The 18980-nt window shown below is 44.9% G+C and overlaps 1 protein-coding gene across 3 annotated transcripts in view; it reads right to left on the bottom strand.

Moving 5' to 3' along the window:
• Positions 1 to 18980, bottom strand: part of jag1b (jagged canonical Notch ligand 1b) — a 57118-nt gene that overhangs the window by 27656 nt on the left and 10482 nt on the right. For all 3 annotated transcript variants that reach the window (XM_043696622.1, XM_043696621.1, XM_043696620.1), the window contains exons 4-6: positions 12747 to 12795; positions 6775 to 7029; positions 5920 to 5980 (exon numbers count right to left, since the gene is read on the bottom strand). In XM_043696622.1, coding sequence (XP_043552557.1) covers positions 5920 to 5980; positions 6775 to 7029; positions 12747 to 12795 — 365 coding nt within the window. The remainder of the gene's footprint in view (positions 1 to 5919; positions 5981 to 6774; positions 7030 to 12746; positions 12796 to 18980) is intronic.

Below are 18980 nucleotides of genomic sequence, written 5' to 3' on the forward strand. Positions count from 1 at the left end.
AGAAAGAATTTGGTGGGGAAGGTTCTGAAACCGAGCTGCAAACAGTTAGTTGAATGCCAGATCCCAGGTTTAACGTTACGAACGCCAACTGCAAGAGATAGTTAAGGCTGCAGCATGCACACACTAAATCACAGACAAGATATACAGTCTGGCCTAAGGAAGCAACTTGCAAAATGCCAGTCAGAAATCTTTAGCTCTAATTAGGTCATTGGCACCTAAAAGCAAGGTCACTTTTTTGACACACATCTTACTTGCCCAGAGATAAGGGGCAAGCTTTCCAAACGGTCTATAACTTTACCCGTTCAGTCCCATCCCAACATACAGTCCAGTCTGTGCTCAATTTGCAGGACAGGAAAAAAAATTAAATCATTCCAATTTAAAGCACTTTTAAGAAAGTTCCCACGACATTAGTTAGAAGTCTAAGAGTGCCTCCACCCACAGCATGTTAATTCACTTGTGTTTAAAAGCTAATCCTGTGGGAAACAAGTGATCTGTAAAGACACAGTGAGTCGACATGGGATCAACGATTAAGTGGCAAGGACCAATTAACCCAAAGCTGCTAATAAATCAGAAATAAACCTGCCTACACTAGTTAAATAGGTATCAGTCCTTCCTCCCCAATAAATACTTTTGAACAGCTCATTACAGGAATTTAAAAAACAAATCAATTTGTTAACTTTCCAGTAGCAAAACTTCTGCAAAACACTAATTTTTAAGTCTGCACTCGCTTGATTTAAATGAGCTTTGGACTATTAAATGTTTATAGTCTCAAACAGTTAACTTTCCCTTCCTTCCACAGAAAAAGCTAAAATCCCTCTGGAGAGCATTCCTTGCTGGATATTGTCAAAAATAAAATCAGCACAATCTTTTAAAGAGGTCAGTGTCCAGTATAATCTCACATTACATTAATGAAAGCGACTTCTTTATAAAAACAGGGGTGGGAGGAGGAGAAGGAGGACAACAGATTATTGCTTCAAGCTAAAAAAAAACTTTCACTATTCAGCTCAGCAGCCACTTTAAAGTCTCAACAAATTAAAAACAAGCGGGGGGAAGGAAATGAACCCTTTGGAAAGGAAAACAATGACTCCACATTGGGTATTAATCATGAGTAACCCCCACCACAGAATTGTCCTCTGTGGTATTGTTCCCTCGTGGGTTTCTCATTGACTACCACATTTGCACAGATGCATAATCTTCGCTGTCCCCAACAGAAAGAAGAGTTGGAGCTAGCACCGAGGCCACAAGCCACTCTGGCATCTTTTATTATTAAGTGGCTCCACTAGTAACAGTATTAAAATAGAGCCAAATGCAAATGTTTACAGATTGAGCACAAACCCAACTAGATGGGTATTGGAACACTAGGTGCGGAAGCCGGTTATAGTTTATGTTTAAAAAAAACCCCACAAAAGTAGACATTTAGGCAATGCTCCGTAATCCACAAATCTTGGCACTGCAGGGACTGGGTTTCTCAGACTGCCTTCGTTCTCCTCTAGCCTACAGATAGGTCAACCAGCTGTGGCAGAAAATGAAGAGCCTATTATAAAATACAGGGAGCTACACAGCTATGCAAATCAACTGTGGGAACATTGCACCTTAAGGAAAGAGTCAACAGTGCATGTTGAGACAATGAGTGAGAGGTGAGCTTTATGGGGGGAGGGGGGTGGGGTGGAGAGAAAGAGGGGGAAGAGAGAAAACTTCCTTCACTGGTTCAATTGATATAATCCCTGCTAGACATTTATTTTGATGACAACAGCATAAATCTATGCCCTGCCTCTCCTGATACCGATCTTGACATTGACTCTCCCTAGTTTATCAACAAGAGCTCTCTCTCAATCCAGACAGACATTAACCAAAGGCAAAAAAAAAAATTAATTGAGGGGAATTTAAGGATTCAATTTAGGCACAAATCTAGTCAGTTAACTTCCACATGGTTAAAAGCCTGCTGTGCACGCATCAGTCATAATCGCATGACAGAGGAGACAGGTATAAATGGTCTCTGGGGAAAGTGTCTCTCTTCATGGACAAAAATTAAACAAAGCAGACAACCCTACCGTTGGAAACGAAGGGTGTTTTATTTGACCAACTCCCCTCCCCACCCATCTCTTGCTAGCATCAGCCTTAAAAATAAAATTCTGTTTTTCCACTTCCTAAAGTTTAGTTTGCGAATAAGCCAAGCACAACCAAAATATTACAGGACGAAAGAAAAGGGGCAGCATTCATTATTCGAGATGTTCACCATTAACCTACAGTGCAGCAAAGGGGGAAAAAAGGCCACTCTGACTAATCTTGTTTTAAAGGAGCCTTTGGTTCTCCATTTAAAGTTGGCATTCATTTACTGGCTGGAGCAGGGGGCTGCATGGGAGACAAAGGAAACTTGAGGGCAGTTCAGAGCAGACGGTCACGGAAAGAAAAAGATTTGACTGGCTTTACAGTGCAAGAGCTACAATCAGTACCAGGTCAAACACTGGCAATCCTGCGTCCCCCCTCTCCAGACTAAATCACCTCAGCCCCCTTTGCTCAGTTTATCCCTTGGATTCCAAGTATCCACATGCGCTAAATAAATGCAACAAATGTTGTGGCCTTCAAGATCAGGAAGGCAAGCAGTCAGGAACCGGAGAAGGCCATTTGGCCCTGCCACACTGCTCTGCCATTCAACAGGGCCACGGTTGATCTGACATCCCTCACGCCCACTTTCCTGCCTTTGACCCTCTATTCCCTCCGTCTCAAGAATTTCTCAGCATTAAACATATAACAGGACTTGCCGCCACAGCTTGTGGCACGGAGTTCCAATGGCTCTCAAACCTCAGAAAATTCCTCCCTCACTTTTAAAATGAGACGATGAGGTCATCTCTCGTCCTAAACTCCAGTGGGTAGACTCCCAACTGGTTTAACCCTTGTTCATAAGACGATCCCTCCCTACTAGGGATCAAATTTTCTCTGAACCTCCAATGAAATTGTATTTTTTTTGCTTAATTGGTGGCATGGTAGCACAGCTGCCTCAACGCCAGGGCCCTGGGTTCGATTCCAGCCTCAGGCCACTGTCTGTGTGGAGTTTGCAAACCCTGCATGTGATTCCCCCAGGGTGCTCCAGTTTCCTCCCACAGTCCAAAGACATGGTTAGGTGAATTGGCCATCCTAAATTGCCCGTAGTGTTCAGGGATGTGTAGATTAGGGGTATTAGTCAGAGGAAATGTAGAGTAATAGGGTAGGGGAATGGGTCTGGGTGGGATACTCCGGGTCAGTGTGGACTTGTTGGGCCTAATTGCCTGTTTCCGCACTGAAGGGATTCTATCCTTTGAAAGCTCCTCTCACTCCTCCAGATGTGGCCTCACTTATACAGGTGTAGTAAGACTTCCCTGTCCCTATTCACCTGTTTCTTTCTGTGTCAAACACATTCTTGGAGGATAAGTCACCTTGGAGTGCAGGTTCATAGTTCCTTGAAAGTAGAGTTGCAGACAGATAGAATAGTGAAGGCGGTGTTTGGTATGCTTGCTTTTGTTGGTCAGGAGTTAGAGGTCACGTCGCGGCTGTACAGGGCATTGGTAGGCCACCTTTGTAATTCTGGTCTCCTTCCTATAGGAAGGATGTTGTGAAACTTAAAAGGGTTCAGAAACGACTTACAAGGATGTTGCCAGGTTTAGAAGGTTTGAACTATAGAGAGGTTGAATAGGCTGGAGTGTCAGGGGCTGAGGGGTGACCTTGTAGAGGTTTACAAAATCATGAGGGGCATGGAAAGGATAAACAAAGTCTTTTCCCTGGGGTGGGGGAGTCCAGAACTAGAGGGCATAGGTTCAGGGTGAGGGGGGAAAGATACAAAAGGGACCTAAAGGGCAACTTTTTCACGCAGAGGGTGGTACGTGTATGGAATGAGCTGCCAGAGGAAGTGGAGGAGGCTGGTACAATTGCAACATTTAAGAGGCAGCTAGATGGGTATTTGGATAGGAAAGACTTAGAGGCACATGGGTCAGCTGCTGGCAAGTGGTACTAGATTAGGTTACGAGTTGGACCAAAGGGTCTGTTTCCATGCTGTACGGGAATGACTATGACTAAACATGTCTGAAACTATGGTTGAATTGCATAGTTTTCTTCTATAAAATGTCTGAACCGATGCTTCATTTATTTTCCCCCCCAAGTATAGCAATGCAACCTTTGGACTATTGCAACATTTCACCGGCCAATCATCAAGGCTGGTGGGCAGCAATCCCCTCATTCACACTTCAATAAACTGGAGTAGAAATGCTGTTAATCTTTCACACCCATATTCCTCACTAGAACTGGGAGTGAGCCCTTCAAAGACAGCCCTGCTATCAAAACTGCGATTACAGGCTGAAATGAATATTTTTAAGGTGAAAGCAGAAGGATTTAATAAAGATATGAGGGGCAACGTTTCTTTTAAAAAGTGGTTTGTGAGAGGAATGAACTTCCAGAGGAAGTGGTGGATGTAGGTACAGTTACAATGTTTAAAAGACATTTGATTAAGGACATGAATACGAAATGTTTTGAGGGATATGGGACAAACGCAGGGAGGTGGGACTAGTTTATTTTGGGATAATGGTTGGCATGGACTGGCTGGACTGAAGGGTCTGTTTCCATGCTGTAGGACTCTATCCTGCATTTCATGAGTCTACACAGAATCATACCTCCAAGACAAAACTGCAACCCAGGAATTGGAACAAAACAAGATTAGAATTAATTTGAGGAGGAGATAAATCCAAAATTGCTTCCCAGCTTGAGATAATCAATAAAAGTCATGACACCAGATGTGGCAATGGGAAAATGGTGCATTCAGCTGTTGAACATTAGTGGTAGGCTAATGACCTCAGTCCTGTATATTCCTGTCACTGAGTAATATTTTCTTTTCAAGCAGCACCAGTTTTATTATGAAGAACTTGTATTACAACTTTTCACATCCAGAAGATGTTGCAAAAGTTCTTTTCGTGTGCTGCCAATAAGCTATTTTTGAAATGCAGTCACCGTTTTGTACACAAACATTGCAGCCAATTCGCTTAAAGCAAGGTGCTAAGATAGCAAGCAGTTAGTGATGCTGGCTCAGGAACAAAAGCTGCCCAGGTTACCAGGGGGAACTTGGCGTTACATGTAAAAAAAAAAGGTGCAGTGATACAACAGATCTGCATATTAACATCCCCCATAAAGAAACAAATAAACACCTGACTTGGGGTGCAACGCTACAGAGCCAAGTGTTACCACAACTGTTTTTGCCTTGGCATTATAATCTTGATGTCGTTAGCTACGTTTGCAATTTCTACTGACAGCAAACTGGGTGAAGCCAGCAGTTGAGACTGTGCAGTGATTGAAGGGAAAGGGGCAAAAATCATTCCGACGGAACCCAACAAGATTAGTCAGCTACCCACTCAGTTCAGGGACAACAGCAGAGTGTTGGCTGTCACTTAACAACTGAGCGCTCGTGCCTAGAGTCTGAAGACCATGGGGGCCAAGTCCCACTCCAGGAACATGAGCCCAAAATCTACACAGAGCCCAGCGCTGAGGGAGTGCTGCAGCGTCAGGAAGAGCAGTCTATTAGAACGGGACTTTGAACTGGAGGCTCTGCACGCAAAATATTCCATGGCCCTGTTTGTAAGAAGTGGAAAATCTCTCTCTATAAAACCCCCGTTCCTTTCAGCTCTCAGATCAACATCACAATTGACCACACCCTAGTCATTATCGACCTTGGGAGCTCCTAATGCATGGATTAGCTGCTGTGTTTCTGCCTTTGCAGCAGTGACATTTTGCTGGACACAAAACTGATACCCTCAGGCTGCACGGGTGCTACAAAAATGCACATTTTTGTCTTTAATAACAGTGAGGAATTTTGGACATTAAACAAGCGCTCCAGATCACCTCAGCCAATGATACCGATCAGAAAGTGCCCAGTGCTTCGAGAAAGCCAAGCCTGCTTACCTGCAGTCCCCAGGTACCTTGCAGGATCCATGCTCAGGGCTGCAGCCCTGGCGACAGATTGCTAGAAAGAAATAAAAGGCAGGCATTAAGATTCAACCAACCCATGGGCATTTACCTAGACACGATTTAACCAGTACCTCCCCGGCATTATGAACAGTCAACTCAAAACACAGCCTGTTTAAACAATACTGAGAATAAACACTTCAGACACAAAACACTAAGACTGGACACAGCTAAAGAACAGAAGTGCAATTCTCAGATGTAGTACCTGAAGGGTCTTTTTCAGATAATGCAAAACAGAAAAGGAAGATTGCTTTTAAGTTATTAAGCTGGTCACCAAGACCACATTCATTGCTCCCAACCAACCTAACTTAATCATAATCACGACAGTGCAGGGAGAGACCATTTGGCCCATCGAGTCTGCAATGGCCCTCTGAAAAGCATCCTACCTAGACCCACCGCCCCCGACCCTGACCTTGCATTTTCCATGGCTAACACACCTAGCCTGCACATCTCTGGACACTGAGGGCAATTTAGCATGGCCATTCCACCCTAACCTGCACGTCTTTGGACTGTGGGGGGGACTGGAGCACCCAGAGGAAACCCACGCAGACACAGGGAAACTGTCTGTGTGGAGTTTGCACAGTCACCCGAGGCTGGAATTGAACCCGGGTCCTTGGCGCTGTGAGGCTGCAGTGCTAACCACTGAGCCACCCCGTTCACACGTACGCACTTAGTATTTCAAGGTTAGAAAATAACAAGTCACCATCCCAGCCAAATCAGGTTTTGGCAACTCATTGCCACGTTGGGGTGGTTTAAACACAAGGCAGGGGAAACCAAACGAGAAAAACTAACCTTTATTACAGTCATGCCCCATCCAGCCCTCCAGACAGGTCTTGTTCCCATTGTGATCGCAGGTGTAGTGTCCGAAGAAATCGTCCCTGGGCCTGCAAAACTTGTTACATCCAAAGCCGTAGTAGTGCTCGTCACACATCACCCTGATCTGGTATTCAAAGTGGGCGACTGCACCATTGTGTCGTAGGGTTTGCCACTGGTGGCTAGGGTTAATCATTCCGGAGTAAACAGCCTTCTCTATGGTATCTCCTGGACCTGTAACAAAACCACAGACTCAATGCCCCTCTCTCTCTGCAAATGTTCTTCCAAAGTACTGACTTTGAAAGCACATCTCTTCAACGTGATGCTGCATCTCTACCTCAGGAGAGCCATTCTACAAACGGACTAAAGTGATAACTCGGCTTGAACAGGATCTATGCCACGTGTTCCCTAGATTGTGGAGGGTAGGCAAAGTCACCCTAGCCCCAGAGCACCGAGGAGCTGCTCTCATTAGAGAGACATGACTGGCGATGGCTTTAACCCCGGGGGTCACGGTCCCTCGAGTGAGGGGAGGGGTTTAGAAGGCTTGGCAACCTCAGCCATTACAGGCACGGTTGGCATTTTCCACACTTTTCGACTCTGACCCTCCAGCATCTGCAGTCCTCACTTTCTCCTTGTTGCCAGTCTGTGTCCTCGTACCTGCATTAGCAGGGGCCCAATGGGCTGAACAGCCACATTTGTATTGTGGGCGGACTTCGTTGGCAGGTTAAAATCAGTGTTACAGATCCACACAGCTATTAGAAATACAAAATAAAATGTTGTGCACACAACTTGAGATTCGCAGCACTTGGCATTGATAGTGAAGCCAACTCGTTCACTGGTTGGCCAAGTTTACTTAAAATTTAGCTTGAATGTTGGGCTCTGTTCCGCAGTGGACCATCAGAAATGACACATCTGCAAACATTGTAAATTACACTTTTGCCCCTCTTGGGGAAAAAAAGGTGATCAGTACCTGGTACAGTACATTGGCTCGCAGACATTATCTATTATTAACTGTCACTTCTGGCTTCAAAAAGAAACAAACTCAGAAAAGGTTGCCTCTAAAATTGTGGCGCCAAAATAATATTTCACATCAGCCTGGCACTTTGGAGAGATCCGAGACATTTGACAGAGACTCTCCAGTCTCAGACACCCAACTTAACGCCTCCTTTCAACCTGATGTCAGCGGCACTTGGTTAGAAAGTGGAAGATTTATCTGGAATACCTGACCAGAGTCTGAACAGGATGGTAGCGCCAAACTGTACATCCCTAGTTGGGTCAGAGAGAGAGCAGAAATCTGGCCAGCCCCCTGCCACTGGAGAGTGGACAAACCGATAACCGAACTAGCCAAAATATGAAACATTATGAATTGTAACCAGTTTTCCAACACAACAAATTTTAACCAAAGGCCCAACAATCTTTTTAAAAGCCTGAAGTTATTTTAACAGGGCATTATTTCACTGTAAAGACCAGCGATGCAACTACAACACAGCTGAAGGGACACTATTTACACAAAGTAATACGCAAGATAAATGGAAACGCAGTAAATTTGCATTCACTAGCACATACTGGTATTGGAAAAGCAAAAATTAAACCATTCTAATTTGTTGCGATAACAGGAATTGGATGAAAGTATGCTTTGATATAGATAGACGCATGAAAAACTGAGGGAAAACATGTTGGATTGATCCTTGACAATCACTTCAGACTGACAACATAGTAACAGTCATGGGATGATTCTCAGAATAGCAGACACAAGGCAGATTTTAACCATAGCAGCTTTGTAAAGTGCAGCCCCACGGATTATAAACTACTGCTTGAAGCAGCTAACACTGCAGCTGGAATGAGAATGCTTTCTCACGCTGCTAGACCCAGTTAGCAGGTCCATATGGTTAACTGCTTCAGGCCTAACCTCCTGCTGTCTTTAGGCCTGACAATAACTCCTGGAACTTAATGTGTTGCTGGAAAAGCGCAGGGCAGGCAGCATCAAAGGAACAGGAGAATCGACATTTCGGGCATAAGCCCTTCTTCAGGAATAAGCCTGACCTGCTGCGCTTTTCCAGCAACACATTTTTAAGCTCTGATCTCCAGCATCTGCAGTCCTCACTTTCTCCTAATAACTCCTGGAAGACCATTATTCCATTAAATAGCCAAAGCAGTGCACAGACTCTGTCTTCAGATTAGATAAGATTCCTTACAGTGTGGAAACAGGCCCTTCGGCCCAACAGGTCCACATTGACCCTCCAAAGAGTAACCCACCCAAACCCCTTTTCCCTCTGACTAATGCACCTAATTGACAATTTAAGCAAGGCTAATTCACCAAACCTACACATCTTTGGACTGTGGGAGGAAAACAGAGCACCCGGAGGAAACCCACGCAGACAGTCACCCGAGGTTGGAACCAAACCTGGGACCCTGGTGCTGTGAGGCGACAGTGCTAATCACTGGGCCACTGTGCCGCCCCATCCCTTGCAAGTTTAAAAGCACTGTAAACCATTTATATTGTCCATCCTTCTGGCACCTGAATGATAAACTGCAGAAGTCATCCATCAAAACAATGATAAAACATCAGATTAAGACACAAGATCACCCAAATAACACCGCACAAAGGAACAGCCAGTCGTGGGTTTTCCCCAAGGCACTGGGAAACGAGAAGTTTTTGCTTCCAAATCAATATGATAAACAGATTATAGGGGTGTGGTGAATTATTGCCTAACCCTGCAATAATGAACAACAACACATTCCAAAGGCAGCCACATGTTCAAGGACTTCATTTGGCCAGGGATATTGCTAAAAAAAATTACAAGGGGTTTCCTATGAATTGACAGTTTACATAACACAATAATTCCAGAAGTGAACAGGTATACACTTGCAAACCAGAAACCAAAAATAAATGTTATAGTAGTGTACTATAGCAGCACTGGTGGCATTTGCTGTATGCTCATTTATACTGTTTTGCTGTGTGTTAATACAGTCTACCTTCAGCTGCTTCCTAGCTGCATACACTGAAATAACGCCCTGTTTAAATTATTTCAGGCTTAAAAAGATTAATTTCCCTTAGCGTTGGCAAACTAATACAATTCATGAATGTTTCTTTTGTCCCACGTTTCTTCCAAAGCCCAGATCCACCAGTTATGTCTCTCTCAATCAACAAAGACCTTTCTGGCACACAACAGGCAGGTGTACAGAACATCGACAGTATCTATCCTGCTCCCTCACTTCACAGGCCATCAGCAATGAGATTTCAGGACCCCAAACTTCAACAAAACAGACACAGCTGCAAAGACCAACTGGGCTGAGCCCTGACCCCCCACAACTCTGGCACAGGTTCACCAGCCTTTCTGCCAAGGTGAACGACAAACAGGACTCTCACAGATATTGCTTCGCACTTTTAGGTCTTTGCTTGTGCGATGGCAAAAAGGGAAATCAAATCCACAAAAGGATAGTTTTCGAGTTCTTCGTTAACAGGAAAGACAAATGGACTGTGCGCCTTAATTTAAAAGGGAATGGAGTATAAAAGTAGGGGCGGTTTTGCTTAAACTATGTGAAGCACATGGGTCAAAGCACACCTGGCCCCCATACTGGTATTGTAAGGACTCACATGGTAGTGTCCCTACCACTAAACCAAGAGGTTTGGGGTTAAGTACCACTTGTTCCAAAGGTGAATAATCTCTTTGAACAGAGCAATCAGAAAATATACAGTAAAACGTCAATTATCCAAACGAGACAGGCGGGGAATATTTTGTTCGGATAATTGATCCGATCGTAAACATGTGGTAATTTATGAGTGCTGATTCTTCGTAATGCCGTTTAACTGATAACAATGCTGAGGTGCCTAATGCTGTTTTTAACGGGACCTTGAGATCTTGTATGGATAATATAAATTCAGATAACTGATTTTCAGATAATAGAGGTTGTACTGCACTGGCACTGAGGCAGTCCACAGAAAGTTTGCAAGGTTGGTACCGGTTAAAGTGTGATTTTCTTCAGAGGTTTGCACACACTAGGCATGTACTCATTGGAGTTTAGAAGCATAGGAGGTGACCTTATTGAAAGCTAAGAGATTCTTAGTGGATTTGACAGATATGGAGAGGCTGCTTCCCCCTTGTGGGGCAGACTAGGACCAAACAGCGAGTGGTCACCCATTTAACATGAGGTACAGAGGAATATCTTTTGAAGTTGGTCGAAATCTTTACCACAATGGACTTGGAGATTGGGTCATTACATACCTGCAAGGCTGAGACAAGACAAATTTTTAAATCAGGAAGGGAATAAAGGGTAATGGAGATAAGTGAAGGTGATCATCAAGCCAGCCATGATCTCTCAGAATGGTGGCAGACTCCAATGCGAATGGCTAATTCTGCTCCGATATCTTACAGTCCAAAGTGCAAAAACCAACTCTCATGTTGCAGAGCAGAAGATGGATGGGTTGCCCCGGTTTCCTTAACCACAAAATAGCACATTTTTTGTTTGACCATATTTGACCAGACTAACAGGACAAAGTGAAAAAGCAAGATTTTAATGAAAACACATGTGCGATGGTTGGAGTATTACCATATACTGTGTGAATAGATGACTTGGCCCTGCAGAACTTGAGAATTTAATTCAAATGGAAAAGCAATACTGTATTTTGTAAACATGCCACCCCTACCCCAAATAACACTGGGACTTCAGGAGTGTGGATTGATTGGAAATACTGGGATTGATCACCTTACAAGCAGTAAGCTCAGGAGGACATTAAATATAGTTTGCAGAATCAGATGGGATCTGGGCAGGGGAGATAAGGGGAACCAGTTCCTATTTGCAATGGACCGAAAACCAGAAGGGACTAATTTAAGATAACTGGCAAAAAGAGACAGCAACAAAAAGGAATGTGGGGCTCTGGAATGCACTTCCCAAAACTTCAGTCAAAGGGGATTTAATATAAGTTAAACTTACCAGCCATGATTGAATGGCAGAATGGCCTATTTTCTGCTGTGTTTTATAGTCTTAATTGCAGCTTTCAAGAGTCAAATGGATAACCACCCAATGAGAACACTGTCAGGACAATGGGCAAACAGCAGCAGCCAATAGGACTATCTGTGTGGCTCTTGCAGAACATCAGCCCAGATACAATGCGCCAAATGGCCTTGATCCCATAACTATCCCATCATGAACAGGATTGAGCTGTCCTGCCACGCCACAATTTAACATGGGGACAGAGCGCTGAAGGGACTGGGGCTGGCAGTTTCCGTATCTGTGACAGGTACGCTTATCCGTTTCAATTCGTGCACACCTTGTTTTAAAATGGACACGCTTTAATCGGGAATCCAGGAAATCCTAAACTGGGCCAAGTGTTGACACAGACGGTGGAGAATTCTGCCGCGGCTGGAGAGAATGCGTGGCCCTTGTACATTACCGGGTTTACGATATACAGTTGTGCACATTGCTGCTGGTCAAGGCCACATAGGTCTGTATGACCCAAACACCTGCTGCCAGCCATCAGCAGCATGAACACATTCACATCGCCAAGTAAGGCATGTTTCGGAGCTCAGAGCCCCCTCCCCTGCAGCCCACCTGTCAGTAGGCAGGCCAGCAGTGAGAACGGGCTCCACTGAATGCGGGGGTTGGGGGGGGGCTAGCCAGGACTAGGCCGTACCCTAGGTTAACAACGGAAGGTGGAAGTGTGTGAACAGCAGTGACACATTGACATTTTATTTCTTCGAGTCGGATTAGGAAAATGAAATCATGAGCTAACACACACAGAAAATAACAATTCTCTCTCAACCAGGTCAAGAGGGGATTGGAGGGTGGGGAGGGATTAAAAGTATACCTACCACCTCTCCAGTGCCAAAGTCAGCCTTCCTGATTTTAAGTTGAATTGACACTTTTTTTTAAAAAAACGTCTCCGTGAACACGCTATTACTATTTATACAGCACACAAATCTGTAACCCAAGTCAGCTCAGACACTTACTGGTATCGTTATTGTAGTCACAGGCTTCCACAATCAAAGTGTATGACCGCTGCAAGAGGAAACGAAAAGACAGGCGTTACAATTAAGCAGCGTGACAGCAAGACTCTTTCAAAAGACATTCATTCAGAAAAAAAAATCCCAGCCCCCCTGATATTTACACACTTCACCGAGCCAAAGTGATTAAATATCTTTGCACAATGTTTGAGAGGTAGGCCAGATTTCTTTTTATGATATTAATTAAAATCTCACTGACCTTTGGGTGAACAGGTCCTGACAATATAATCAGGAGCGTAATGCAGAGATATCATTACAGCCCATCCTCCAGCCTCTCACCCTGAAAATTAACTTGATCTTCCATTTCCAGCCCTCTTCCTTCCCCAATTTTTTTTTGTACATTGAGCAAGATTGAAAAAAAAACTTAAGCTGTCAATTTCCGTAACACAATAGAGGTTGAGCACCTTTCTACACCACCCCCACCATCCCATTGCAGTTGTAAGTGAAGAACATTGAGGTGGACAAGGTAAATGAGCAACAGAGTCCCATGGGTCTTCTGCATTTCAGCACCCCTTTCAAAATGCTTTGTCTGTCTTAGGCCATCACTGCTCCCACAAGTATCAAGTGTCGAAGGGCAGATCCGATGAACCACAGCAGAAGAAAAGGAACATTTTCCTGTCTGTACAACAAAAGCTGATGCGAGAAACCATCCTGGAACAAAACACACCTACTCTCCCCTTCCTATAGGCACCATAGCACTGGGACTGTGCAACACTACAGAGCATTGAAGAGTAATACTAGACAACGTGCAATCCTGCCAACAAACTACTAAAAGACTCCATCAAAGTGCACTAAACGTGGCCCATTTTGCAATAGTGACCAGTTGTACAGAGCCCAATTCTACACAACATATTTGAAACGAAAATCATTTTGGATTGTGCCAGACTCTGGTTTCGCAAGGATTAGCACTTTGTTTGAAAAGTATATTTCCCCCCCCCCCATTTAGAGAAGTGCTTTAACGTCTTAACCAATAATGTTGACGGTCACAATGCTGACACCAGCAGTCCAAAACAACAATGCCTCAAACTCTATTGTGAGCTGCAATCAGGAATTCTGCAAATAAAAGAGAAAAGGTGTGATAGACAATATTTTTGGACTGAGACTTAATTATGTGTCAGAGTCAAAGCCAAGTGAAACTGAAGTTTCACTCCGATAACTGTGGGAAAAAAAGCCTCTAACACAACCAAAACCAGACAAGTCCAGGCAAGTACTAAACCTAACCTACAGACTCAACTTAGACTCTCCAACCCATAGCCTCGAAAAGCATTCGCCAGAATCACAGCATTGACTAATGCCACCAAAACGCCAATTCAACATGGGAAACAATGCATAATCATAAGTTAGCTTTGAAAGTGCGATGACACAAAAAAAAAGGGGGCTTGGATCAATTAAACCCTAAAAGCAAACAGCTCAAATATCAAACGTATGCATGGCTTGTTACTCAAGCTTTGCATTATGAAATGACGGGCACAGATGATAGAAATTGGTCAAGACAATGGGGGAAGAAAAAAAAAGTCATCACAGGTATCACCTGCAGGGCTCCACAGACATGCTACGTTTACATAGCGCCTTTGACAACGAGGTCCTAAATGCTCCATGGGAGTGCAGTAATAAAACTTAAGTGCTGGTATTGCTCTTCAGCGCTCGGTAGTGTCGCACAGTCCCGGACGAGGGGATCTTTGGACAGGTGACAATTGGCCGAAGAGCTAGCGTGAAAACAGCAGCTGACAAAAGGAGGGGGGGAAAGAAGAGGCAGTGATGCTTCTGAAGGTAGCACCCAGACAGCCTGAAGTGAGTAACACCAGACCAATGGAAAACAGAAGCAGTTTGAAGAGTGCAGAGATTGGAGGATTGTAAGGGCCGGAAGAAATTAGAGACCGGAAGACTGAGAATCCGGAAACAAAAAACCAAGGATGGGAGTTTTAAAATTGAACCACGGGTAGTACGGTAGCACAAGACTTGCAGTAACCTAGTGAGCAGGCAACAGCTTTTAAGAGACTTCAAGTATGCAGAGGATGGGGGAAGTCATGTACCAAGAACATTGCAACAGTAAGGTCTAGAACCAACACATGGAAGTGTGTTTCAGTAGGCAACCTGAATAAAGTGGGGTCAAGCTGATGAACACTAACAAAACCTTCCTGTTTCTGTAAGGTGTCGGCAAGTTCACATGTAATTGTTTCTGAAGCAAGAAAGAAGGGGGAAATCAGTGGCTGGGACCAAAGACAAATATTTATTAATTAAGCCACATTCCATTTCAATGCAAAATGCATTTTGCAGGATAGGTTGCTGCCAAATCGGAAAAAAGGACCAGCTGAACTTGGTCCACGGTCAGCAGAGTGGAACGGGTGGGTTTTAACTAAAGTAAGCAAAACAATTCAGAAACGGTAAGTCCAGACTGTACACTCGAGTGAGTGGTGGAATAGAAATGGGAAGGCCCCAACACACTATCTTAGCGATCCCTGGTGGAATGGGCGTGGGCACAAAGACATCAGCTGAAACCTCAACCAGGCTCCATTACAAAACTTCTCCACTGTCAAAGGCAACAACTTGACACAGGTCAGCACTCATTGCCTTACATCTGAAGAACCTGAACCACTTGACAAAAGCCAACAGGTCCACACCAGCCCCACAAGACGAGATAGAGGAATGTCCACGTTATACAAATGCCATCCCATCCACTGAAATAGCGCAAGAGCTTGGCTTAGCATTTCAAAACACAAGGAGCGACAAGTCTTTGATTAAACTACATTTGGGTTGGTCTTTCCTCTTAATGCCTTAGGTAGAAGATTACAATCAATTGTAGCAAAGATGCAACCCGTACACAACAAAAGGCACTGCAGAAATTCTCCAAGGCTCTATGGACAGCATCTTTCAAACCCACAACCTTTGCCATTGAGAGAGGACGACAAGGGGAGCAGATATATGGCAACATCACCACCTGCAATACACCCCCCACCCAATCCCCACGCCATCCTGACTTGGAAATTATCGCCGTTCTGCCAGTGTCGCTGGGTCAAAATCCTGGAATTCCCTCCCTCGCACTGGGTCTACATACAACTTCGTTCATTGCAACACTGTCACCTTCTCAAAAGGCATTATGGAATAGGTAGTAAGTGTGGGCCCAGCTAATGGCGCCCAGATTCTCCGAATGAATTTCAAAATTCCACACTGTAAAACAACTTGGTCATACATCAATCATCAAATATTGACATGTGTTACATTAAAATGTTCCCCTGATGATTCACTGACAGGTCAGTGTCAGATAGATGTCGCTACACCATTCATTTTTCCCCATGTCGAGTTCTGACCTACACACACTGAACTAATGGACAGCTCAAGACATCGCAGTTATGTCCTGCATAAAGATATCATTCTGCCGTTAAAATAGTTTGTCACACAATTAAACGCACGTGAACCAATAGCGACCCTCCTAGGAGGCTGCACTGGAAAACCTTTGCTCATATCAGATACCATCACTATAAAAAATTCACATACTTTGCATTTAATTTCCAAGTTATTATAATCAATTGGTGTTCACACTGCCTTGTGTGTTACTAATTGCTAAATATTAGATCTAATTTACCAAAAACAAAAGCTCATCTACAGCACTTGGCTAGAACGGTGTCTCACAGCTGATTCCCGACGCCAGAACAGAAAAGGTTTTAGGAATTTATTGTAAGGTTTTGATAATGTGGGGCCCCACCCCTTCCCCAAAAACACAAGTTAACAAGATTTGAAATGTATACACAATGCAGTGGAACAGTTATCAAAGGAATATTGTTCACTGGAGTTGGAAAAGTGTACTTTCAAGTAGATTATAATCTATAATAGGGGGTGAACAAGCTTTTTTTAAGGCAATGGAATACATTGCCTATAACGAGTTAGCAGGAACAGGTCATTCAGCCCTGAAGAGCTCATGCTCAAAACATCATCCCTCCTGCTCCTCGGATGCTGCCTGACTTGCTGTGCTTTTCCAGCACCACACTTTTCAATTCTGATCTCCAGCATCTGCAGTCCTCACTTTCTCCCATTCAGCCCATCAAGTCTGCTCTATAATTGAGATCATGAGATTCTGATCATCTTCAACTCCACCTTCCTCCCACAACTCTCAGTTATTTAAAAACTTCTCTCTCAATCTCGAAGATACTCAGTGACCCAGTCTTGACAGCCCTGTGGGAAAGAATTCCATAAATTCACTATCCTCAAAATTCCTCATGTCTTGAGATGATGTCCTCTGATCCTAGATTGACCCAGAGGAATACACTCTACCCTGTTAAGTCCCCTAATAGTCTTGTACATTTTAATAAGGTCAACACTCATTCTCTCTACTGATCAACTCAATCTCCTCCCACTAGTCAGTCCTGGTATCAAGATTAGAGTGGTACTGGGAAAGCATAGGTCAGGCAGCATCCGAGGAGCAGGAAAATTGACATTTCGGGCAAGAGCCCTTCATCATGAAACCCATGGTGATGAGCCCTTCAGCAGGAATCACTGCTGTGCTTTTCCAGCACCACTAATCTCCAGCATCTGTGGTACCCACTACCGCCTATTCCTGGTATCAGCCTAATTACATTTCTCTGGACTGCTTCCAATAGCAAGATAAATTTCCTTAGAAAAGGGGCCCAAAATTGTGGTCCAATACCTTATATAGTTTTAGGAAGATTCCCCTATTTTTATAGGAGAATGTGAGGACTGCAGATGCTGGAGATCAGAGCTGAAAGATGTGTTGCTGGAAAAGTGCAGCAGGTCAGGCAGCATCCAAGGAGCAGGAGAATCGACGTTTCGGGCATAAGCCCTTCTTCGGGAATGAGAAAGGTGTGCCAAGCAAGCTAAGGTAAAGGTAGGGAGGAGGGACTTGGGGGAGGGGCACTGCGAATGTGATAGGTGGAAGGAGGTTAAGGTGAGGGTGATAGGCCGGAGAGGTGGGGAAGATGATTGCAGGTCAAGAAGGTGGTGCTGAGTCCGAGGGTTGGGACTGAGATAAGGTGGGGAAATGAGGAAGCTGGAGAAATCTGCATTCATCCCTTCTGGTTGGAGGGTTCCTAGGCGGAAGATGAGGCGCTCTTCCTCCAGGCGCCGTGTTGCCATGGTCTGGCTTTGGAGGCAGCCAAGGACCTGCATGTCCTTGGCGGAGTGGGAGGGGGAGTTAAAGTGTTCAGCCACAGGGCGGTTGGGTTGGTTGGTATGGGTGTCCGCAAGTAGGCGGCCTGTCTCCCCAGTGTAGAGGAGGCCACATCAGGTGCAGCAAATGATGTGTGTGGAGGTGCAGGTGAATTTGTGACGGATATGGAAGGATCTCTTGGGGCCTTGGAAGGAAGTGAGGGGGGAGATGTGGGCGCAAGTTTTGCATTTCTTGCGGTTGCAGTGGAGGTTGTGTTGGTGAGGGGCGTGGACCTGACGAGGGAGTCGCGGAGGGAGTGGTCTTTCCGGAATGTTGATAGGGATGGGGAGGGAAATATACCCTTGGTGCTTGGGTCTGTTTGGAGGTGGTGGAAATGATGAAGGATGATACGATGTATCTGGAGGTTGGTGGGGTGGGAGGTGAGGACCAGTTGGTTTCTGTCCTGGTGGCGATTGGAGGGGCAGGGTTCAAGGGCAGAGGAGCAGGTGGAGGAGATGCGGTGGAGAGCATCAACCAGGTCTGAGGGGAAATTGTGGTCTTTGAAGGAGGCCATCTGGGTTGTTCAGTATTGGAATTGGTCCTCCTGGGAGCAGATGTGGTGGAGGTAAAGGAATTGGGAATATGGGATGGCGTTTTTACAGGGGGCAGAGTGGGAGGTGGTGTAATCTAGGTAGCTGTGGGAGTCGGTCGGTTTATAGTAAATGTCCGTGTTGAGTCGGTCGCCAGAGATAGAAATGGAGGGGTCTAGGAAGGGGAGGGAGGAATCTGAGACGGTCCAGATAAATTTGAGGTCGGGGTGGAAGGTGTTAGTAAAAATGGATGAACTGTTCAACCTCCTCGTGGGAGCACGAGGCAGCACCAATACAGTCATCGATGTAGCTACACTGGCACCACCCCCCACCTCTTCTTCCGTCTCAGACCCCTCCCTCCCCTTCCTAGACCGACTCAACACTCCCACAGCTACCTAGATTACACCTCTTCCTCCGCGACTCCCTAGTCAGGTCCACACCCCCCACCAACCCAACCTCCACTCCCGACACCTTCCCCTGCAACCGCAA

The sequence above is a fragment of the Chiloscyllium plagiosum genome, chromosome 9 (genome assembly GCF_004010195.1).
Source record: "Chiloscyllium plagiosum isolate BGI_BamShark_2017 chromosome 9, ASM401019v2, whole genome shotgun sequence".
Lineage (NCBI taxonomy): Eukaryota > Metazoa > Chordata > Chondrichthyes > Orectolobiformes > Hemiscylliidae > Chiloscyllium > Chiloscyllium plagiosum.